We start from the raw sequence: 25,831 nt of genomic DNA on the forward strand, positions 1-25,831 counted from the left end.
CCGAGTTATTACTAGAATCAAACAGATAAGCTGTGCAAAGTGCTTTGCAAACCTTAAAGGGTTGTATAAATGTGTTATGATGAACTGAAAGAACACCCTCAAATAAGACACCCAGTGCCAAAAAAAGAGGAAAGTGAATAAGTGAATATGTATTTTCTCTTTTACAAATGGTTCAGTACTGTCTGTGTAAGATTAGTCTGTTAGGAGAGTGTGTGCTGAGGGTCTCAGGCCTCCATCTCAGTTAGGAAGTGTGAATTCCCCATTGTATGTTTTCCTATTTCCCAAAGGGGAAATCAATCACTGCCCTATTCACACTTGTCAAGATAAAGCCATCCACCTTTACAGATACAATGTACAGAGCTGTGATGGTTCTAGAACAGTATGGGTTCAGGCACAGTGTTTTGGTTGCTGAAGTGTCTTTAAGCTCCTTGTATCAAAAGTTCGATCCTTGGTAACTGATTCTTATTTTTAAAAATCTCTCTCCTCCTGATAGTCATAATGTTTAATTCATGTGTTTCTTAATGCCATTGTCCTTAATTAAGGTTCTTTCTGAATATATTTCCTTTATGATGATTCTGAAGTCTGTTTTAACTGACCCATCCAAGAAATTCTCATATCCCATTCACACTTAGAGTCCAGCTTAATACACCTGCAAATTACACCTGTTTGGAAAAGAGAGATATGAACAGATATAGCTAATGTTTCTGCTCCCACTCAGAGAGGTTCATACCTTTGTCATTATACGGTGAGGGCTGCTTAGTTTTGTTTTACTATAATTGGATTAAATGGTCCCCATCAGAAGGACTACCTAGAAATATAATATATGCTTCTCCATATAAGTTTTCTAGTACAGTTCCATGATTGAAAACCAGAGGGTTGTAACTTCCATATCCCTGGAATGAAAACACAGACTTCTTACCAGGATACAGCTGCTTGGTGGGTGCACTGAGTTGAGCATCTTTTGTAACTCGGTAAGCAACATCTGGTCCTTTGGAAGATTTTCTGCTTGCACAGAAACCTGTTGTTTTTGTTATCCCATCAGGCAAATTGTGGAAATCTAATACCTTTAAGAGATCTGCTGGTTGAGCTGAAACAGAGAAACAAGAGACAGGAATTAGCCACCAAATGGGAAATGATATTGCAGTGATCCACAATCATCAACATCACGAGACACTCATTCTCTCATTAATAAGCTAGACAGAAGAGACAACTCTGAAAAAAAATAACTCAAAGCTTTCCTTACTCCAGAATACATCCCTGAGTTAGGTCTACAAGTTATAAAAGTAGTTATAGATACAGTTATGCCTTCCACATCATGACTTCCCCCATCATGGTTTCAATATATCACAGGTCAGCATAAGAAATTAAATGGGAATTTGGGGGGAGTTTTGTGGAAGGCAAGCAGACGAAACAGAGCCTATGACCAAATACTTAACCCAAATTTTACAATAAGGTACCATGAACACCTCATTAAAAAAAATTAAAAAAATTCAGACTTCTTCTTGGTATGAAGGGAAGGCCAAAAATTTCATGCAGATTTTCTAGATCAGAGGGGTGCTGTGCCCCTAACCCCCATGATGTGGAAGGGATAACTACCTAGATCTGAGTGGGTTTGTTTGGTTTTTTTTTTAGGAGCAGCAAGAAGGCTTGTACTACTAGATTACAGAGTACATGGTGGACTGTAAGACATAAAAAGACTGGAAGAGGATTGGGGCAGGGGGAGGTAATAAAGGGCTTTGAATGCCATACAAAATATTTTATTTTCAATCCTAGAGGTGATAGGGAACCACTGGAATTAATTGAGTAGGGGGAATGATATAGTCAGACCTGAACTTTAGGAAGATCTTTTTGACATGGAAGTGGAGGATAGATTGGAATGGGGAGAGATGTGGCAGACATACCAACCAGCAGACTATTTCAAGAGTCTTGGCACGTGGTGATGAGGTCCAGTAAGATAGTGGAGAATGTCAGAAAAGAGATGTTTCTAAACATCTCTTGGCAATGCCTTGGCAATAGATTGGAAAGGGAGGATGAAAGAGAGTGAGAAGTTGAGGATGATATTTCAGTTGCAAGTCTGGGTGACTGGAAACATGATGGCGCCCTCAATAGTAATAAGGAAGTTAGGAAGGGGGAAGGATTTTTTGGAGGAAAGATGAGTTCAGTTTCAGACATGTTGAATTCAGGATGTCTAGAGGATATCTAATTCAAGATATTTAATAGGCAGTTGGATTTGGGAGACTGGAGGTCAGCAGGCAGGTTAGGGCTGAATAAATACATTTGAGAATCATCAACATAGAAATAAATGATAATTAAAGCCATGGGAGCTGATGAGATCACCAAGTGACATAGCATAGAAGAAGAAGAGAGCTCAGGACAAAGCTCTGTAGGATACCCACAGTTGGTAGGAGTGAGCTAGATACAGACGCAAAAAAGAATTCTCAGTATCTTTTGACTGAGAAGGTGTGGTCAGATAGAGTAGTGTCAGAATCCTAGAGAAGAAAGAGTAGCAAGGAGAACAAGGTGAGCAAGGGTCAGTGGCTATAGAGAGGTCAAGAAGGATGAGGACTGAAGAAAGACCATTGGATTTGTGAGTTGAGGTCATTGGACACTTTGAAGAGAGCAGCATTGGTTGAATGATAAGGCTGGAAGTCTGACTAAACAGTTAAGAAGAGAATGAGAGGGAAAGAAGTGAGGAAGTATGTCCCAGCCAAAGGGGTAAAATTTTTCTAAAATACTATCCCTATGAATGAAAGTAGCACCTGAATGTTGTTAGATCACTGACTAACCTCCTAGTCTAATGAAATCATCCTTCAGTGACGTTCTAACATTTATCTTTTGATTTTAGAGGCCTCACCTTCTGGGTCTCCTTGGGAAATAAATTATTAGATGGTTCACTGATATTTTCCCAATTTTTAACTATTCCCTGCTATAGTTATAATATGCATATTCCTGATCTCCCCCAAAAGTCTATGAACTTTTTGAGGGCAGGAGTCATGCCTAATTCATCTTTATATGCCCCACTTCATGTTAAGCATATATCCCTGCAAGCAGTAGACCCTCAATTAACATTTTTTTGAGTGGATAAATGCACTGATGGTTGGGTGGGTGGATGAATAGCAGAAGCCTAAGATTTTCAATATATTTCCCCAAACTTGAGTGACTTACCTTACCCTTCCAAGGATGGATGAAAGAAAACTAAAAAGTGATCTTCAGGGGGCAGAGATTAATGAATCCTGGAATCAGTTTGAATTCCTATGGATTGAGGAATTTGGAAGGTGTTCAGTGTATGTGTACATGTGTGGGGTGGTGTTTGAACTGGATCTATGATTTCATTAGAATTTCCAATAAGGAAACCCCTACCAATGAAGATCTGCAACTATTCTGCAGCTAGGGGGCGCAGTGGATAGAATACTGAGCTTGAAACCAAAAAAACTCACCACCATGAGTTCAAATCCAGCCTCAGGCACTTATTAGCTGTGTAACTCTGGGCAAGTCACTTAACCCTGTTTGCCTCAATTTCCTCATATGTAAAATGAGCTGGAGAAGGAAATGGCAAACCACTCCAGTATCTTTGCCAAGAAAACCCCACATGGGGTCAGGAAGAACTGGACGTAACTGAAAAATGACTAAACAACAACAATGGGGGAGGCATCTGAGGACCACAGGATCTCCAGGTTGGAGCTTCAGAGGCTTCCTGGTCCAATGCATCCCTCTACAACACTTGCCAAAAGGCCAATCAATCAACAGGCATTTATTAAACAATGCCCAGTACTAAGCCCTGGGGATACAAAAGGGGGGGAGTGTTACAAAAAGAGTTCCTACCTTCAAGGAGTTTACATTCTAAGGGGGAAGAGCAAATGAAGAAGGGGAAACCATTACAACACACTACTTATCTTATTTCTGCATATATACTCAGGTGCTAAGAAGGGCTGAGGTCACAACTTATCCAAAACAATAAAAAGGCCAGACTCTGCCTCAAAGGCATTATCCTCCAGGAGTTTCCCTCCCTATCAATAGTCTGTTTTCAAAGAATCTTGAGAGTTGGACAACACCTCAGAAGTCTTCTAGTCCAACCTGTACCTTTCCTACATTGGCTACACCATTAACCTTGAAGGATAGCCTAAGTCATGCACCAAAACATGAATGGAGACAGGGTTATCACACTTGGGCAGAGTTCAGACTTTGAAGGCCTTGTAACAGATATGTGGTGTTGGGCTTCCACAGGAAGTGTGAACCCAAAAACAACACTTTTTTTCCCTTCTTTCTTTTTTATTGCCCTTGGTATTATTTTGCTCTTTCCTCCAAAGAGTTAATTTACTACTCAGGAGGATTTAATGGAAAGTATGCTACAGCTCTCTCCCCACCCCCAGTTATCAGTTATCATTAATGAAATAAGAAAAAGAGGGGCAGCTAGATGGTGCAGTGGATAGAGCACCGGCCCTGAGGTCAGGAGGACCTGAGTTCAAATCCGACCTCAGACCAAACACTTGACATGTACTAGCTGTGTGACCCTGGGCAAGTCACTTAACCCCAAATGCCTAAAAAGTTAAAAAAAAAAAAGAACCGGAAAAGCATCATTTAAACAATGCCAAATCCTTTCAGTGCATAATGTCAGTTTAAAAGAACAGCTGAATTTACAGAAGTGAAAGTGACTGACAGCTTGAATGACACTTATGGGCTTTTTAGGTAATGTATTGCCTATTTGTGTATCTTAATTCACTACTAAAGTGAAAAGAGCAGCTTAGCACATTTTATCTCTCATCAGCCATTCAATTAAGATCCTTTTTTTTCCAATAACTTTTTTAGGGGACACGGCCAATTTCCATTTTAACGGAAAGACGTCAACCCCAGTCCACTCCAGGAAAGAATCAGGACTTTACAATAATCTAATAGTAAGTAGCACAGTGGAATAAAGTACATAGGGAGACTGTGTGAACTCATCTAGCTTGCTGGATGTCATTGGGTTAGTCTCCCTATTCTGCCCTGTGCCTTGACTTCCCCCTTGCTTTAAAAAAAAAAAGCAGAGAGGGGGTAATAATGTTGCCTTGGAGAAAGTCTTAGTGTTCTGAGCCCTTTATGGAAAAAACGCATTTGGGAAATGTCCTCTAGGAATAGTCTATAACTTTGTCATACCACTGGCACTAGAGCCAATAAAACCAGATTCTAGATTAAAAAATGTTCTAAGTCTTTCAAAACAAACCATAGGTTTAGGGTTGGAAGGGACCTTAGCATCTGACTAGTCCAGTCCCATTACTTGACATGTAAGAAAACCAAATTTCAAAGAGATTGAGACTTTCCTAAAGTCCCACAGCTTATAAGGGATGACACCATTATTTGAAGCCAGATCCTGCTACTGGAATAGGCTACTTTCTCGTAATCAGTCAACAATCATTCAATCAACAAGCATTTATTAAGTGTCTACTATGTGTCAGGAACACAAATACAAAGAAAGCAATCCTCACTCCCAAGGAGCTTACAATAAAATCCTCTGTTCAAAGGCCCAAGTCCCAACCAAATACCATGCTAGAGAGCTCTAGAACAGCATGTAATTTCTAGCACATGGGCCAAAGGTGGCAAGTAGGAAAAGTCTTGATGGCAGGTATGATTGACACTACTATTCTCCCTAATTATTTGCAAAAGCTACTGTTACTGACTCACAAGTGCCCAGGGTTGGTAGAAAGTCAACAGCCACTCCCTGCCCTGACATGCTAAAAGAAAATGATCCTTGAATCACAGAATTTAGAGCTGCAAGATACACTAGACTGCATGTAGTCCAAGCCCTTCATTTTACCAAGACCCAGAGAAGTCAAAAGGACTCATCCAAATGGGGAACAAGTCCCAAACACTAGATCAGGAGTCCAAGGCCATGGCTTTTAATCTAAATTGGGAAGGAGACTTTGGATCCAATTTCAGCTTGGTTATAACCAGGTATATTGTCTTATACAACGGCCTCTCTGGGCCTCAGTTTTCTCATATATAAAGTGAGGGGCTTGTACTAAATTCATCCATTCATTTTTTGTACAACACCCATTTGTTAAGTGCTTATTACATGAAAAATGCCAAGTTTAGTCCTTGTGTAAAATGGATGAGTGCTCTCTCTGTCTCCTCTCTCAAACCCTGTAAGCTCTTAGAATTCTCTAGGATTTATGGTTCTAACGTTGACACACCATTTTTAAAAGTTTCCCACTCTTGCTCTCATGAGTAAGAATTAGTCCCTGCCCTGAGATATATATTATATTATACTATGTTATGTTATATTATATTGGATTTTATTATATCATATCATATCTTATTATATCACATATTTATTATATTATATTGTGTGTATATGTTAGAGGTAGCTAGGTGGCACATGGATAGCGTGCTGGGCCTGGAGTCAGGAAGACTCAGCTTCCTGATTTAAAATCTGGCCTCAGACACTTCCCAGCTGTATGACTCTGGATAAGTCATTTAACCCTGTTTGCCTCTGTTTCTTCATCTGTAAAATGAGCTGGAGAAGGAAATGGCAACCTACTTCAGTATCTCTGCCCAGAAAACCCAAGAGTTGGACATGATTGAAACAAGTGTATAACAGCATCCTATAGGGCAAGGATCTCCTGAATGCAGACAGAGGAAGCCATGATGGAAAGAAGAGATAATGATTTATTGCAACATCTGCACGAAGCCCTGAGACTAGAAGAGCTAAACTGTTCTCTGGCCAAAAAGGTCACCAATGAGAAACACAGGGTAACAAATGATTCACTGAGATAATGAATAAATCAATCCATTTCATTTGTCCCTCCACAAAATCTCTGCATTTGTCTCTTCTATGGCTAACCAAAGGACTTACGTAATGTCTAATACAAAGAAAGCTAGGGTGGGGTTAGAACCCCACTTCATAACCTGGACCCCAGAATCTCCATTTGTAAAATGAGGCAATGAGACTAGACAGACTCTGGTACTTGTGAGCCTCAAAACAGACTTCACACTAGAGGTTCTATCCAGCGTCAGATACTTCTACAGCTTCCATTTATTTATGGCTCCTACCAAGGGATGTGTTTCTGCTACTAGAGGAGAAAGGTGTCCATCATTCTGTCAATAAAGAGGCAAGCAATGTGGAATATTGCAGGAGAATTTGTAGCTCTACATAGAAATGCAAAAAAAGAATACTATTTTTTAAAAATCCACAAACTTAGCTTTCTGATCTCTCCATTTGTTTCTACAAGGATTTACTCTAATAACTTCTTTAGTTGCATTCCAAATTGCTAAATAGCAATTCTTTTCCAAACCTACAATTATGTCCATATTTACAAAATGGACAGGTATTTATGTCCATGGGCTCAGCCAACCTACATCTATTAGCAGTATGGGAGAGGAGAAGGAGTGGTATACTGGGAGTTGGAAAAATTTGGGTCAGCCACTGACTATCTGTGCGACTTCTTAGACCTCAAATCCTTCATCTATAAGATGGCCTCTAAGGTCTCTTACAACCATAAATATATGATTCTTTGTACACAGTTTCCACTGGCATTTCAACTCAATTATATTCAATAAAATCTATTAAGCATCTGTTAATAAAGGCAGTGTGTTGTAGGGGAAAGATCACTGTACTTGAGCTTGAGGCTGACCTTGACTGAAACCCTCATTCTAACATGTTGTATGACCATGGATAAGTCATTTAAATTCTACCAATCTCAGTTTCCTTATCTACAATGGAAATGAAAACACACACATTGCCAAACTTAAAGGGTTATTGAGAGGAAGGTATTTCACAAACCTTAAAGCGCTATATAAATGGGAATTATTATTATTGTTATTATTATTATTATCATCATCATCATCATCATTATCATCATCATCATCATCATCATCATTATTACTATATGTAGAATGTGGTACTAGGTATTGCAGGAGATCAAATCTGGACAGCATGCTAAAATGTAGAGACAGTGCCTTGCCAACAAAGGTTTTCGTACAAAGCTATATTTTTTTTTCCAGTAGCAATGTATGGCTGTGAGAGTTGGACTATAAGGAAAGCTGAGCACTGAAGAATTAATGTTTTTGAATTATGGTGCCAGAGAAGACTTTTGAGAGTCTCTCGGACAGCAAGGACATCAAAACAATCAATACTTGAAGAAATTAATTCAGACTATTCACTGGAAGGTCAAATACGGAAGCTGTAACTTAAATACTTTGGCCACATAATAAGAAGACAAGACTCATTGGAAAAGATTCTGATGTTGGCAAAGATTGAAGACAAGAGGAAAAGGGGATGACAGAGGATGAGATGGATAGATAGTGTCATGGAAACAATGAACGTGAATTGGAACAAACTAAGAGATAGTGGAGGATAGAAGGGTCTGACATATGTGGTCCATAGGGTCACAACTGAATGAATGAACAACAACAAAATTGGAGGAGATAGAATTAGTAACAGTTTGTACTTCAGTTCCATCAATTCATCAAAAAGATAGAATTTACTAAGTGCCTACTATGTTCCAGGCATGGTGCTAATATTTTAAATATTATCTCATTTGATCAGCCCAGCAACCCTGGGAAGTAGGTGCTGCTATTATTCCCATTTTACAAATGAGGAAACTCATTTGTAAAGCAGACAGACAGCAGATAAGTGACTTGCCCAGGGTTAAACAGCTAATAAGCATCTGAGGCAGGATTTAAACCCAGGTCTTTTTGGTCCTGTCCCAGTGCTCTATCCCTGTACTGTCTAGCTGCCTCAGAAAGACCCTAAGATTCAATCTTTCTACCACTTAAGAGGCATGTAAACAAGAGAAATACACTTCATCTCTTGGTGCCTCATTTCTTTCATCAACATAACGGGGATAATTAGACCTGATCTACTGATAGAGCTGTTTGTGGTAGAAAATTAGGTTAAATGAGATAATTCATGTGAAAACACTTGATAAACCAAAATACATGATACAGTTGTGAGACATAGTTTCCTTCAGCACTCCATTCCCATCACCACTATTGCACCTGGGATAGCACTCTACAGAAAGTTGGCACTCAATGAATGCCTCTTGAATTGAATTTGATTGTCAGAGGCAATGCAGATCACAAGGTGATGGATTTGGCTGGAGGGAAACATTCCAGTCCGAAAATATGCCAGATTGAACAGATGCCACCGTGCCAAGAGCCAGTTCACCCACAATGCTAATGACACGGCCCAGAACTCTGGCTCATCTCTCTGCGATTCTGTTCCAAGATTCTGTTCTGTTATAGTAGCCAGTTAGGGGAGGTGGTTTTTTCATCACTAGGAGCCTTCAAACCTAAGCCTGCTCCACTATTCTCAGACTCCTTTCCTAACTTAGAATATTTGAGCTCAATAACCTGTTTCCCAATCTCTCATGGAAGGAAAAAAAGGGGGGGAGGGGAAACAGCAGAGAAAAGGGAGTGGCTAAGATGCTCACTTCCAGCAGCTTTGTGGGTACTTTTATAGACCTCTTCTGTAACAAGCTGAAGAGGCCACCAGCTCTTTCCTAGGACCTCTGCCACCTTCTCAGCACAGTTTAAGGGAATCCCCAGGCCATGTAGCTGAACCAGTGTGGGAAGGGTGGAGGAGGCAATTGGCAGGCAGAGAGATTTCTGGAACTAGTCAGCTCTGAACTACATACTGTCAAAGCCATCTGCTTAAACAATAAATTCACAGGAGAATCAAGTGTCTCCAACTTACCAGGAGACTCTGCACTGTGTGGTAAAAAGCATGGGAAGCAGAAAAAAGCTGTGTTCAAATACTACCTCCATCATGGTGGGGCTTTTGTCACCCTGAGCATGTCACTTCTTTCTATGCCTCAGTTCCCTCACCTGGAAATCGGGCATAATAATACTTGTACTATACAGTACAGGAATGAAATAGAATCTGAGAATGTCAAGTCTGGGAGGGAACACAGAAGCCATCTAATGTTGCGATCCTTAAAATTTGTTTTGCTCTTTTCATTGTAAGGGGGAGATGATAAAAAAAAAAGGACTCCTTGATCAAATTGACAGCTTAGAAGTAAGGCTCATCAATAATAGCTATCAGTGAGCTCTTCCCTTAGATGAATGGCTTAACTGCTGTGGTGTGTGATGGATTGTGTGGGAAGGGTCAACCCACCTGGCTTGCCCATAAAAGGACATCAACAAGCCCTTTCCATACTTTTGCCTTCCTAAGAAAGCAGCAGATCTATGTGTAGTGTGGTACAATGGAAAGAGTCTGGGGAAGAGTCAAAGGAACTTAATTCAAATGCCAACTGTGCTACCTATTTCCTTAGATGATGCTGAGCAAATCATTTCACCTCCCTGGGTCTCATTGCCCTCATCTGTAAAATGTTTGTGGGGCAGAGATAGAATCAAACTAGATGATCTTGAAGTGCCTTTCCAGCTTTAAATCTGTGAGCCAATGTGTAGACCTTAATCCTAGGGGGAGTGAAGAGTGCAAAGGGAAGAGGGGGCAGGGGGAGGGGCAGCGCTGCATGAGCCTTTGCCTGGAGCCATTAATATCTGCTTTTGGAGCACAAACACATGCAAATTGCATGTTCCCTCACCTACATGAAGAAAGTTCTTGGACCCTACATTTCTGGCCCCAGCCTTGATGAGGCAATGGTGTAACCTCTCAATCTCATGTCCTCTGTGGAGAGAGAGGCAAACCATGTGGTCTAAAACGGCTAGTCAATGAAATCAAGTCTTCTGGAAAGGGGTAAGGGGCATTTTCTGGGCATTATAATCCCAGAACACAGCTTTCTAGGAAGAACAGGTGGACTCCATGCATAGGGCCATCCTCAGAGGCTGCTTTTTCAGAGGTTATAAGTTGAAGAGTGCTGTAATGCAGTATTTTATCAGAGAAAGGGAATTTCAGAGCAGCATCTGCTTCTTAGGGAGAAAAAGATCTTGTGCATCACCCCCAAAGCTAGAAGAACACCCAAGAGACTTAAGGATAAGAGGGTTAAGGATAAGACTTTGCACTCTGCTGATCCATGATGCATTCAGAATGTGCAGGCTGGATGCCTATCTGCATCTTTGGATAAAAAAGGACTTAAAGGGATATCAGAGAATTGCCCTATTAAACTACCCCAAATTTGTATCTGTTCTGAAGGAAGTACAATGGAAAGTGGGATTCAGTAAATATGAAGGACAACTGATCTATTATTCTGGTGCTACTATAAGTCATTTTTTGTGTTTTCCGAGTTGTTCATGGTCTTCTGTGAGTTTTTTGTGTATTTTGCATTTTGTGGGGGAGCAGGCTGAGACAAAAGCTATCCTATACCTGCTATGTGCATTATTAACTTGAGTGCTCATTAGGGATCTGAGGAACCCTTTACTCACATAATCAAGACTCACATATCAGCTATATTCTGAGATTTTTCCAAGTAAATTTTGATGTGTAAGAGTCAAAGAAAAAATAAAATTCTTTTTTACATAGTCCCCAGAATTGGACCCAGACAATACAGGACTAGAGTATGGGGTTCTGGGCCACAGGTTACATTATCATCATCATTATCATAATATTTTTAATTTCTGTTTTTATTCAAAAATCTTTTTCCTAACCCATTCCATAAAAAGAGGGATTTGGCAAAAGCCTAATAATGAACTTCATAGCAGAATTATAATTAATAATAATAATAATAATGAATTCCAATCTAATGAAGGAATTCTTAATATATAATCACTAATATGAGGTCATGCAGCCTGTGTTAAGTACTTCCTTTAATAGAAAATACACTACTGATCAGTTCCATAATCCAACACCATTAAAAAGTTCTTCCTTATGTTAACACAAAACCTACCTCCTTTCAATTTTTATCATCACTGAAATTACTATGAGTGAAGGACTCTTATGAAGCAAATACCCTGCAGGAGGGGTAGAACCAAGGGCATGCTAACTAACCTGGCTTTTATTGCTGTTTAGTCGTTTTTCAGTCATGTCTGACTCTTCTCGACCTCTTTTGGGGTTTTCTTGGCAAAGACATTGGAATGTTCTGTCATTTCATTCTCCAGCTCATTTTTCAGATGAGGAAATTGAGGCAAACAGGGCTAAGTGATTTGCCCAGGACCACACATATGGTAAGTGTCTGAGGCTGGATTTGAACTCAGGAAGAGAAGACATCCTGACTAAAGCCCAGCATTCTATCCACTATACCACCTAGTTGCCCCAACTAAGCCACTTGTTAAACTTTCATTGTGAGCATTTGCACCTTGGAAATCAATAAATCTTACAAATCAGGACTAGGTTTATTCTTTTGTTGATTGTCTAGACTTAAGAAAGTGATGGATAAAATGTTAGTAATGAATATCAAATTTAAAAGTGTGTCTCATGCATAGATTTTTTTCAGAGAGCCGTTAACATTCACCAGCACGCCCCTGACAGTATTAAGCCACTCACAGCCATTAGGACATTAGCAGAAGCCAAGTTCCTCAAAAAAGTGGGACTAAAGAAAGGAAAGCTGATTTTCAGAAGAAAATTTGGATATGAGTAGAATCGTGAGCTACGGTATTAGAGGAAAGGGTTAAGCAGCCTGGGGAATCCTTGAATTGGAACCCTTACAGGAAGGGATGAGGTTGGAGAAAGGATGACAAAAATGATATGATAGTTCAAAAGGCAACATTCACAGGCATAAGTTACTTCATAGGCAACATGAAGTAACAGAAAGAAGGTTCTACTTGAAATTAGGAAACATGGATTCATAGAAAATAATCAACAAGCATTTATAAAGCACCTAGAGTCAACAAGTGGAGCACTAGATAGAGCTCTGGCCCTGAAATCAGAAAGACCTGAGTTCAAATCCAGCCTCAGACACTTGTTCACTGCGCAATCCTGGGAATGTCATTAAACCTCTGCCTCAGCTTCCTCAGCTCTAAAATGGGGATAATAATAACACCTACCTCCCAGGTTGTTGTGAGGGTCGAGTGGGATGATATTTGTAAAACGCTTAGCACACTGCCTGGCATTTAGTAGGTACTTAGTAAATGTTCATTTCCTTCCTCTTTCCTTCCTTCCAACATAGACTAGCCGTGATTATGAGCAAACTATTTTACCTCTTCAGCCTTCACTTTCCTCATGTATAAAACAGAATTAATATTACCTGTATTACTACCTCAGCAGGGTTATTGCAAGCCAAGGGCTTCCTTAATGCATTGTGCAAATCTGAATTATCATTATTCTTTGCTTAGTATCAGTAGTAAAAGGGAAGGGAGGGCACCAAACTTCACCCCCTTCACAACTTGATATATAAACAACTGAGCTCTATCAACAGGCAGTTGGCAGGTTTCTAAGAGGCAGATGTAACATGATAGCAAGAGAACAGAGAATAGAATCAGAGAAACTTCATTCAGATTCTGGCTTTTTCTTACTACCTGGGACATCGGCTATGTCAGGTTACCTCTTGGGACCTCAGTTTCCTCATCTGGAAAATGAAATAGTTGGACTAAAAAAAATCTAGTCTAATCCAAGCTCTAGTGTTCCTTCCCTTCTAAAGCCAACGACCTTATGAATGGTCAGCACTAAAGGATGGGATCCCCAACAAATTTACTTCTACCATTGTTTATTAGAATCAATTTCCTCTTGGTGAATGCTGGGTAAGATCTGTTGCTTATCGAATCCTGTTTCTCCATCAGTCCTCCCAAAGCTGCTCAGATACCAGATGTTCAGGTGTCCAAATGACTTCAGCACAAAACATTCTCATGACACCTATGAACTACACCATCAACTTGCTAATCTGACCTTTTTAGCATCAATAAAGATGGTGTTAATGAAATGAGTTGGATTAACCACTTCTGATGGGCGAAGCATTAGTAGGATGTTCTACTGGATTGTGACCTGATGCTTTAAGCAAAATTCTGTCAAAAAGATAAACTATGGAAAGCAATGACCCCCGGTGCTGCCCAGAACAAACTCAACTTGACAGGTTCATTTAGCCTTGCCAACACAACATGCTTCAGCCTTCTATTCAGAGCAGCAGAAGAATGACTGTGCTTTCTGGATGGGCTCTTGGGGCCTTCAGAAACAGCCAGGATTAGCTGGCCTGCTGCTTTTACTGGAATGGAAATTGGTTCCTGACAGCTACCTGCCACCCTGGATACCTCTTCTGTGATTCTGAAGTGCAAAGAAAGATGGCATTAGCCCATTCCACTGCCCTGAGCAATCCTAAGTGTCTAACCACTTGCTAGAGGAAAGAAATTACACAGAAAGAATCCTTTTCCTCTTTGGAGATCAAAAATCCTCAAGAGACAGAGTTGCTCTGTCCTGGATACAAACTCTGTTTAAACGCACACATAGAAAAATACACACACACACACACACACACACACACACACACACACACACAGATGCACAAAACTCTAATCTTTCTGAGGTGAAACAAAAAATGAAAATAGATGAAGGCCCAAAGTCACAATATTAGGATACAAAAAGGGTCTTCAGGAAAGATTCCATAACTTCAAAATTTGCTTGGCTCCTTTCATGCTCAATGCCACCATTATTTCATTCCTGCTTGCTTCCAAAGGCATGAAAACTGTATATAAATGGCCAAATTCCAAGCTGCTGACATCAGCTCAGGGCTGCTACAGCCTTAGAAGCAAAGGGTATGGAAGATCCCAGGACAGAAACAAAAGCTATACACAACTAGAAAGTCAGTGAGGGATACACCAAGGCCTAAAGAGACCTGCACCAAAACTTTCCCAGCATTGGATCATTAAAAACAGAAGCTATGATCAATGTGGTAAAACTTGAAACCCAGAATTTTTGATATGTAAAGGGGTGCTACCATTGGATTATTTCCCTGTGTGGATATTACGTCAAATCAAACCCCCTTCAACGTACAATTGACCATGGCAAGCACCACAATTCTTTAACCAGCTGCAGTATCTTCAGGGGTTAAAAAAGGCTTGTCTTTGTCTGAAATCAAGCTTGCATAGACCCACCAGATTTATTTTCTTAAAGCATTTCTTGATCACAATACTCTTCTGCTCAAAAACATCCAAAGGCCACAGAATTTAGACCAAATGCCCTCCCTATTATTTGAGAACCTCTAAAATTTGACCATAACCTACCTTTCTAAACTGATCTACCAGCACTTCCCTCCAAGGACTCTCTCTTCCAACCTGACTGGACTCCACACAAGTCTCTGATATGTGCCGTGGTCGTTACTGACTATCTTCGCTCACATCACTTTCACAATTTGTTTCAGCACCTTCCCCTGTCCATTTCTCTGAATTCTACCCTTCAAAGCTTAGTTCAAAGCCCATTCTTCCTTGAAATCTTCCCCGACAATCAGAGCCTGGACTTACATCATTCTCTCCTTCTTCTGCACTCCTGGAAAGCTGAATAATCAATTCACCAAAAAGCGCTTATTAAACACCTTCTATTAAGCACCCTGGTCTTATTCTCTGTATCTTGAGGACAGAGACTGTTTTGCTCTTTTTATTTGCATGCCCAGCACATAGCAAAGTGCCTGGCACATAGTAGGTACTAAATAAATGCTTGTCAATTGGCTGAATTCCTTCCATTGTTATTTGCCTTTTTGTGCCTTCCCTGTCTCTTCAACTCCTTCAGTGCAGAATTGGTGTCTTATAATTCTTTCTATCTCCTTCAACAGCTTTCAGTATCTCCCTCAGGTAAGAACCACATGTCTGGTAGAATTATAGAACTTTCAGCTGGAAGGAGTCTTGGCTATCATGTAATCTATCCCTCCCATTTTGTGAATGAGGGAGTTGAAGTCCAGAGAGGCTCAGTGTCCCCACAATGTCACACAGTAAGTAAATAGCAATACATTTCTTAAGTAAGCACACAATAAATGTTTGCTGATTTCCTCATTAATCTTCACCCATATTCTGCTTTCTAAAGAGGATTAGCAGACACATAATCTTTTGAACATAAAGCTTATACAGGTCTGATTTCTACCTACAAGTTACATTAGAAAGGATTGCCTCAACTGATACAATCATGAAATAGTCCCACTCTAATTCCTCTTGGTGTTTTCTGGGATACTTGAAAGCATGTTGGATTTGGAGACAGAGGGCCCAGCTCTGTATCTACCAGCAGAACCTTGGGTCTGTGACTTAATCTCTCCAGGCCTCAGTTTTCTCATGCATAAAATAAGGCAGATGGAGATGGGCTAGGATGACCTCTCAGGTCACTTCCTATGATCCTAGAAGTGGTCTTCTAGGGAACTGAGCAGTTCATTCTCATCAAGCAATAATAAAGGGCAAGTCAGGCTTCTGGACTAGCCCTAAGTAAGGCAAAGCAAAGCAGCAGGCATTTATTATGCCCTTCTTACATGTCAGGCTCTGTGGTAAGTGCTGGGAATACAAACACAAAGACTTGTCCTGCTCTTCAGGACTTTATATTCTAATGGGGGATAACAACACAGAAAAGGGTAAGAGAGGAATCTGTTGAATAGTAGGTCTAGGTCCACTGGTTTTGTCTTATCTATCAAATGCATTAGAGTCCTTAAGCATCTTGGAATGAGCTCTCCAAAGCAGTCTGGGCAAAGGATCCCTTCCAGCACTAAGGTTCTAAGGGTTTACAAAATTACTAGGATCCCAGATTATTGGGCATGCTCCTCCCCCACCCTTCTAAAAGGGCAACTCATGTCCAGTTACCCAACTGGTTCTCTGTCCCTGTCCTTTGAATGACAGTCTATTGACCAACCCTCCATCTGATAGGCATCCTAATCGCTCTCCTTTCTTTTTTTTTTTTTAAGAGTAGATATAGCAAAGGGACAGCCACCCCAAAAGAAGACAAGCTCCCTAATCAATGACTTAAGGAGAATGTTCCTGTTGCCCAGAATAAAAATGTACACCCTCAGTTTCCCCTGGGATGACTCCATAAAAGCAAACTCCCTGGGCCATTCACACAACACTGCAAGTACAAACATGACCTTCAGCACCTAGAAGAATGTAATGAAGTTTTGATAGTTGTTAAATGAAGTGCCAGGCTTGCTTGCTGGAAAAGAAAGAAACCAGGGCTGTTTGAAATTAAATGGGTTGAATTTTTTTTTTAAATATTCACTAATCAGTAAAGATTTTCCTTTGAAGTTCAGATCATCTTATTCATGCCAGACTTGGGGTGGAGTTATTATTTTTTCCCTACAAGATTTTCATGCTAGACATTCATTAATCATAAGAGCCTGTTCTTTCCTGTACTCACATCCACAGCTAGGATCTATAGACAGCTGAACACAGGACATGCTGTCAGATTTAACCAGGCCATTCACAAGAGGCTGCTCCAATCTGGAGGTCAAATGTATTACACAATTTCAGTCAATAGTTGGGTGGCATACTTCATCCTCAGTACTCTGAAATTCTGATTAGTCACTGCACTGCTCAGAGTTCTTAAATCTCCCAAAAAAATTTTTTTCCTTTTTAATGTTACTGAATAAATTTTTTTTCATGGTTCTACTCACTTTGCATCAATCCATATGTCTTTCCAGCTTTCTCTGAAACTTTTCCTTTCATGATTTCTTTTTTCCCTTTTTTTTTTCTTTTTTAGGCAACTGCAGATTAAGTGACTTGCCCAGGGTCACACAGCTAGTAAGTGTCAAGTGTTTGGTCTGAAGGCAGATTTGAACTCAGGTCCTCCTGACTTCAGGGCCGGTACTCTACCCACTGCATCACCTAGCTGCCCCCCTTTCATCATTTCTTACAGATAAATAATATTCCATTAATTTATGTTCTATAATTTATTTATAGGGGCAGCGAGGTGGTGCAGTAGGTAGAGTGTCAGGCCTGAAGTCAGGAAAATTCATCTTACTGAGTTCAAATTTGGCCTCAGACATTGACTAGCTGTGTGACCCTGAGCAAGTCACTTAACCCTGTTTGCCTGAGTTCCTCATCTACAAAATAAACTAGAGAAGGAAATGGCAAACCACTTATTAGGGGATAAGATACTATATGATCCATATTACAAATCTCCCTCCCCAAACCCCAGATGTTACTCTGTTTTCTGGGAGATCTTGAAGTATCTTTGAGAGGGCACTAAACACCTACAACCTAATAAGGTAGCATGGTTCAATGTTTTAGTTATTTTTTAAATATCTTTTTTATTATGAATTTAACTATTGCCAAGTAGAATAGGCATTTATACAAAAAAAGAAGCTTGAAACTGAGGATCTTTATCATGTACAGCTTGTTTTTCTTTTTTGATAAATAAAAATAAAACTTTCCAACTATTCTTGTCTGTCATTCTTTTGACCTTCCTTCTATTCTCTTGACTAAAAAAATTCTTCAATGGCCCTATTTCTTTCTTTTTCTCTCTTTTATTGTTCCTCTATTCCTTGTACCACTCTCCCCTCTAAAAACAAGAAAAGAAAAACAAAGCCCATGTAACAAATATACAAATCAAGCGAAACACATCCCCACATCGGCCACATTCAAAAGTATACACCTTACTCAGTTTCAAGCCTCTTTTTTGTGCAAATGCCCAATTCTATTTGACAATAGTTAAATTCATAATAAAAATAAATAAGTTTTAAAAATAACTAAAACACCAGACCAAGCTACATCATTAGGTTGTAGTTGCCTGGCTGAGTATCTCTGAGTATCTGGTTACAGGACAGAGCTAGAATCAGAGTCGAGACCACATTTCCACTGTCCTACTAAAGAGGAGCTGTTTGGCCAAAAGCCTAGGCATCTCTCCAGTTGACTTTGGATGAATCTGGTCTCTTTAAGCTCCGACAAGACCTTATCTGGTGGTTTTCAAAATAACTTATGGGAAATTAGAGTAGACCAAAGAACGCTGAGAGCAGCACCTCCTTTTGCTGTGAACAGTAAAATCCGGGTCTTTGACCAAGGCCTGCTTTCAGAAACACTTGAAGTTGGTGGATTTCATCAGCAGAGATCTATAATAGATATTATGAATATTTCCTTTTTTCTTGGAAAACATTAGGACCACTCTCAAATAAATCAACTTGTTTTCTCCTTTCCCAGGTATATAATTCTACTTTAAACCAAGCTTTATTATCCAGACAGTCCTGGATTAAGTAGCTGGCTGTTCTAACTGGCCTCCTTTGTGTTACCAGCTATTTCTACCTATTTTTATTTTAATAATTCAAGGATCCTTTATTTTGTTGGTGTGAGAAGTTCCACAATTGTCAGAGTTTTCAATTCCATCTTATCTGTGTGGACTGGTATCCCTCAATTAATCACTCAGTATCCAAAAGTTTGCTAGGTTGGCCATTAAAAAACAGACACATAGCATAAATCATTCCTGTCTACATACTGGAAACCTGTTCAGCTTGGTAAGACCCTCCAAGGCTTGTACATTTTTCCTGAAGAGATCTTCCAGCTTTATGAGATGTTATGCCACCATGAAGGTCCCATTCTACATCCTGACTCTTATTTCCCACTATGCTCCTCCTCCTGAAGCCACCTCCAACCCTACCTTCTACTGGGAGTTGGGAAGTTGCTAGTCAAGGGCCATTGGCCATATCATAGGGACCAGGCTGGACTATTTTCAGGGTAGGATGCCCCCTCTCCTGGTATTGTTGAACTTGACTAAGGCACAATTTCCTCTGGGCCACTCCCCGTTCCAACTACATTTGAGCCAGGAGCCAGAGTTCATTACAGCTCTGTCTGTGACCTTGAACAAAACATTTCCCTTCTCTAACCCTCAGTTTCTTCATCTGGGACTAATGTAGCTGCCCTGTTTGCTTCATGTGGCTACTTTCAGGATCCAATGAGATGATTGATGGGAAAGCATGCAATAATTTCAAAATTACAACTGTGACATATTACTCCTGTTTTGACAATACAAAAACTGAAGCCCAGGGTAGCTGTGACTTGGCCAAAGGCACCCTCTAAGTTGGCAGCAGAGCTGGAATCCAAACACCAAGGCCCCTTGACTTCTACTTTTCCCTCTAATGCTTGCTGCCATTCTCTCAGTTCCAATATTTACTATGGAGAAGTCACCTAACCTCAGCATCCTCATCTATAAAATAAAGGTTCAGACTTAATGACTTCTGAGGTACTTTCTAACTCCATAACTATGCTCTTACAATGCCTCTGTATCGAGGGATCATAAGAGCATAGTTATGGTGATATAACCAAGGTGATTTAAAGCTAAGAAGGTTTACCAAAGAGATAAAGTAATGGGAGGGAAGTTTAATTCCCTGGTACACATTCATGAGCACAACCCATTCTCTCTGGTCTCACCTCCCTTCCAAAGGAGAAATCATGACTCATTTATACTTTTCAAAATGCCTTGGGGTTTGTTTTTTTCAAGATCTCAGAGTCTACCTCTTCTATCTTTATAAGACTATCTGGGATCTTAGTGAAGAGCTGCCTTTTGCTTCCTAAAATAAGTTCCCTTTGAGATTTCCAAGAGCCCTACCTGATAGAAAGGTGCATTCCCCAGGAAACAGTACTTCCTTACTCTCCTGAAGTTTACATCTTAAAAATACAGGATCCCAAGCCTTGGAAGGAAAAGATTTACAAGGTAAAATTCTGCGAAATGGAGAAAAGCTGCTAACGCTGGCTCCGATATGGATTTTAAGGGACAGATCCAATTGCTCAGAAAGGGAGCAGTCTGAAGGCTCCAAAATCAGGTCAAAGCCTTTTTCCCCCCCTTAAAAATAAAACTTTTTAAGAGACACTAAAACAACTACGTGGGGTTCCAGTATATTCCAAATCTGGACTCACAGAATGTTAGGGCTCAGAAGGCCTAGAGTTCAGCACAATCCCTCCATTTGACAGATCGTAAAACTATGGGTTAGAAAGGGGAAAATGACTGGCCATAAATCATCTGTGACAGATTCAGGATTAGAACCCAGATCTTCTGACTCCCAGGCCAGTGTCTTTTCCATTTTATCATGTTGTCTACATTTCAATTCACTCCTCATGAGCATGACATAAGTTCTGGGCAAAACAAGGACAAGCGTTCTGAAGCTTTAGCCTTCTCCACCCCTCTCATGCTTCCAAGAGGCAAGGAATTCCAAGCCAACTAGGTCCAAGCAATAAGATCTCAGCCTGAGACCCATAGCCAGAGGGGAAAATATTCCAGGGGCTTCAGTCTCCCAAACCAACACTGTCTTTGAAGTAGGGAGCAGGGTCAGCTAAGGTCATGCCGCCAGGTTAAAAAATAAACAAACCAACCTTTGGAGGGTCTGATCTGAAATTCTTTCTAAATGACCATGCCACAGAAACAAGAGAGAAAGGCAGGAGGTAGAGAATGTGCTGAGCATTTTAAAACTGTGGGGAAAGCAGGAGAAGGAGGAAGAGGCAATTTTTAAAAAAGAAATTATCAGGGAAAAGGACTTTCTTATTGTTTACAGAGAGATTTCCTCTGCGGCTGCATCTCTGATTAAGTCCACAAACTTCACTGGCAAGCTAAAACACTAGCTCATTCATGGCAGTTGGAACTCTGGGTCCTCGGAGATCTTGTATCACTGTGGGATTTTGTCACACATCATTAGCCTGTGACACTGTTTCCTGGTTCACATTCACCTTAGAAAAATTACGAAGGGTCTGGCATGCCCCTGCCAGACAATCTCACTTAAAACACTACCTTTCAATTGAATTCAGCTCAATAAGCATTGAACTTGGCCCAGCCTACTATGTAGTAAGCTCTGTGTTAACCGCTGAGGCTACAAAAACACATTTATCCTGTTATTCCTCTACACAGAATTTTCACTAGATCCCTATTGCCTTCTCTACCCAGCTCAATAAGCATCTGTTAAATTCCTAACATACATAAAGCATTTGGAAGATAACAAAGACAGAAACAATATAGTCCCTGAACCTTAGGAAGCTTACATTATTCTTAGGGGGTTCACAAATAAGTAGAACAAGTGGGAGTATTAGGAAAGGCCTCCTATAAAAGTGGGACCCAAATTGGAAAGAAGCAAGGGACTCTATAAAGCAGAGATGAGACTAGCTCGCATTCCTAACTTGGGAGATCACTGGTACAAAGGCACAATGATGGGAGACGAGTTGGCATGTCCGGGGAAAAGCCAATAGGCCAGCTTGACAGAGCAGAGAGTGCATAAAGGACAGTAACACAAAATAAAACTACAAAAGTGGGAGCGAAACAGATTATGAATAGCTTTAGATGGCAAACTGAGAAAATTCATCTTAGGAGAAAAGGGTAGTCATTGAAGACTTTCAAGTAGAGAAGACAGACAGTTGAGTCTATGTTTTAGGAATATCAATTTGGCAACAGTGGAGCAAATGCATTGGAGAGAGGAGTGATCTGTAACTAAGCTTTTCTAGCTGGGCCAATACATCCCACAGACTTACCATCCCCTTACAGACCCAGTCAGTTCAGGGACAAATACCATAGGGAGCATTTATCTGTTAGCATTGGGATGAGGGGCAGGAATAAATGTTAGAGGTACTCCCATGAAAGGCCCTCTCCTCTGCCTTCTAGCTCTCCTAACCCTACTTCATTTATATCGTACTTTCTTTTCAAAACCTTCCCAGGCTATTCTAGTTCTCACTATCTCCTCTAAACTCCTGGAACTACTTACAGCCCATACTACACAATTTAATATTTACTTTTATATTGTCATGTCACAAATGTTGTTTTGTCCTCTTTCTCCATTGAGGTGACAAGTTCTATGAATTCAGGGAATAGAGATAGAGATAGAGATAGAGATAGAGATAGAGATAGAGATAGAGATAGAGATAGAGATAGAGATAGAGATAGAGATAGAGATAGAGATAGAGATAGAGATAGAGATAGAGATAGAGATAGAGATAGATTGTTGTTGTTGCTGCTGCTTTTTGGTAAGGCAATCAGGGTTAAGTGACTTGCCCAGGGTCACATAGCCAGTAAAGGTCAAGGGTCTGAGGCCGGATTGGAACTCAGGTCCTCCTGACTCCAAGGCCAGAGCTCTATCCACTGTGCCACCTAGCTGCCCCTATAGGTTATATTTCTTCTGTATTCTTTCAAGGGCTTCTCTCTAAATTGAGTGCACTTACTAATTGGGGCTTCCTAACGAAGCCTTATGAAGCCTCATACTATTTTGTTTGTACCTTTCATAGGCACTCAAATTTTACTTAGTGTTATAGTTAGTGCACATTTTATTTCCTACTAGACTATAAACTCTTTGAGAGTAGGGACCAAGTCTTACTCATCCTTCTCTGCATTCCCCACAAATCCTTGTCCAATGACTTGTACGTAGTAGGCATTCAATAAATATCTATTGAATTGCAATATTTGAAATAGTAGGTACAAGTAAACTTGTATACTAGAATTCAGTCCCCTTTTATTCCCAGCTACTAACAAGAACATGAAGGGGGTCTCTGGCTCTCATTGACTGGCCAACAATAGGTCCCAGGCCAAGCCCCACTTGGTCATTGTTTGGGCCCCAGTTGTCTGAGAGTGAAAGTAAATAGCTATCATTTCTGTTCTGGCCAGAAACCCTGAGGGTTTTCCCCTCTCCGTTGTTTGGGTTTTGTGATTTGGGTCTGGTTTTTTTGGTGGGAGAGGATTTGTTTTTTTGACTAGGTAAAAGAGGTGTCTCTTTCTCTGCCTCATTTCTTACCTAGCCTTAATCACTGAATGGGCATTGCCTCAGTCAAACTGAGACCAGTTAAAGACCTTAGCTTAAAAGGGCCACTGCATGTAAATCCATCTCCTGTCATCCTGATCCACATCTGGGACCCAGATGGCATGGAGGAGAAAGTGAGGTTGGTGACTTTGCCTAGCCCTTCCTTACTTAAATCCAATTCACTTGCATTTAATGGCATCACCCCTCTGATGTCATGGTCCTCTTCAAGAAGAAAGACAAACAATAGCCCAGACATTTGGGTGTGGTCTATAGACCTCTATTTTGATTAGTTATCAAAGCTTCTAGCTCTTCTCTACCCAGGAAAACTAAGGAAACCCACTACCCTGAACAACTAATGAAGGACAGAAGGATGTGAGGCCAGTCACTTCTTTTGTTATAGGAAGAGAAGAGGCCTACAAAGAGAATACACCAAATGCTTCTCTCTTTGACAATAGCATTTTAAAGGCTGAATTTACCAGTCAAGGCAGAGTATTTTACCTCTAAAGACCTTAATCTCCAAACCACAAAACTTTTCCACAAAGCTGCTAATTAAGCAGAAACACCCAGAGCCAGTGACTCTACCATCTAGACAGATGGGAAATTCACTCTTATCAGCACCACTGTCTTCTCAAGCCTTAGAATCCCCTCTTACAATCAATAAAACCTCTGTTCTGGAAATAAGCAGTCATTTCAGGGGGGAAAGAATCATAATTGTCCTTTGCACCAGCTAATTTACCAGGAGCCTGGCACACTTTCTCTTCCCAGAAAACACCAATTTCTCCCAAGCTGGGGGTTGTAATTTCCTTTGTGTCAGGAGTGAAGTTGCATCCAATCATTACAGCCCCAATTATTAGCTCAGGAACAAAACACTGTAAGGAGTGTTTGTCTCTGCTGGTATCAGGAGCAGGAGCAGGATTAAATGTTAGAGGTAGACTGTGAACCAAATAGGAATCGGAAAGGCAGTGGAAAGTGAAGTGAAAGATGAAGCTTGGCCTAAGTCATAAATACAGACAGCTTTGTGGTGTTTGCTCATCATGATGTTTGGATGGGTTGAAAGCCAAATAAGATCAGTGGACAAAGGGATGTGCAAGCCCCTATTGTTTCATGTCTCTCCCTGGTCCAATCCATCCTCCATTGATGCCAAAATCTTATTCCTAACACACAGGTCTAACCAAGTCTCTTTGCTAACTCAAGAACTTTCAGAGGTCCTTACCACCTCTGAGAAAAAAAAGGCGAAATCCTCAACTTGACATATAAAGTTTTTTAGCTTTTGGCTCTAGACTACCTTTCTAGATCTTCCTGTTACTCACTCTACATTCTAGCCAACTGTCTTCATATGTGAACTTTCATATCCCACCTACACGTCTTTGCATGGTCTGTCCTCCCATGTTTGGAATGCACTGGCTCCTCACCTCTACCAGTTAGAATCCTTAGCTTCCTTCAGGGCCCAATTTGAGTGCCACATCTTGTGGGAAGGCTTTTCTAGTTGTTAGTGACCTCCCTATTCTCAAACCATCATCTATTTACTTAATCTGTACTGTGGTGAAGCAGCCCTCTTCCCACCCCATCCCCAGTAGAATTTAAACTCCTTGAGGGCAGAGACTATGTTTGGCTTTGTCCCAATACTTGTAACAATGACTTGTAGGTAGTAGATGTTTAATAAATGTGTTAAATTAAATTGCATTGAATTACATCTAAAATAAGACTAAATAAAATGCCATGGAGGAAATTGTTTTTTATTATCTTCACATGGAGCAGATTAAGCTTTGTCTTGAACAAGTAAAAAAAGTCAGGCAAACTTTAGGTTAAGAATAATACTTTGCTCTACTTAGGGATCTAAGCAGACAAGATGGGTGATTTTTTGCATTTTGTAAAATTTCCATTTTAGCATCCAAGTTCTTTCCCTAGGTAGGAGAGGTAAACCTAGGCTTTCTCTGATCCATTTCACACAGATTTGGAGTAACCTCTCCCCTAACCAAGTACTGCTGAAAACTGAATGAATAGGGAGGCCTAGGTATCAATAGGACAGGTATCCCTGATGCCAAAAGGAGGCATTTCCCTAATAAAGCATCAAAAAGGAAAAATCATGGATAACTCACAAGGAATGCTGCTTTTCATGGGGAGCTTCCTTCTGATCCAGGAGGCAATGGTGTAGATTGGAAAGAACACTAGATTTGGAATCAGGGACCTGGGTTCAAATCTTGATTCTGCTATTTACTACTTGTGTAACCTTGGATAAGTCATTTAACCTCCACAGACTTCTTCATTTGAAAAATAAGAAAAGAGGACCTTTGAAGTAGCTTCTAGCACTAAATTTATATGCCTATGACCCAAATCTGTACAAGACAGGTTCTAGAATACAAACAAGGGAA

The 25,831-nt window shown here is 40.4% G+C and overlaps 1 protein-coding gene across 2 annotated transcripts in view; it reads right to left on the reverse strand.

Annotated features, from left to right (window-relative positions):
- The window catches only part of COL5A1 (collagen type V alpha 1 chain), a 302,291-nt gene that overhangs the window by 223,415 nt on the left and 53,045 nt on the right, over positions 1 to 25,831 (reverse strand). For both annotated transcript variants that reach the window (XM_020981919.2, XM_020981918.2), the window contains exon 2: positions 920 to 1,087. In XM_020981919.2, the coding sequence (XP_020837578.1) occupies positions 920 to 1,087 (168 nt within the window). The remainder of the gene's footprint in view (positions 1 to 919; positions 1,088 to 25,831) is intronic.

This window comes from Phascolarctos cinereus, unplaced genomic scaffold (genome assembly GCF_003287225.1).
Source record: "Phascolarctos cinereus isolate Bilbo 61053 unplaced genomic scaffold, phaCin_HiC Scaffold_2;HRSCAF=192, whole genome shotgun sequence".
In the NCBI taxonomy this organism is placed as follows: Eukaryota; Metazoa; Chordata; class Mammalia; order Diprotodontia; family Phascolarctidae; genus Phascolarctos; species Phascolarctos cinereus.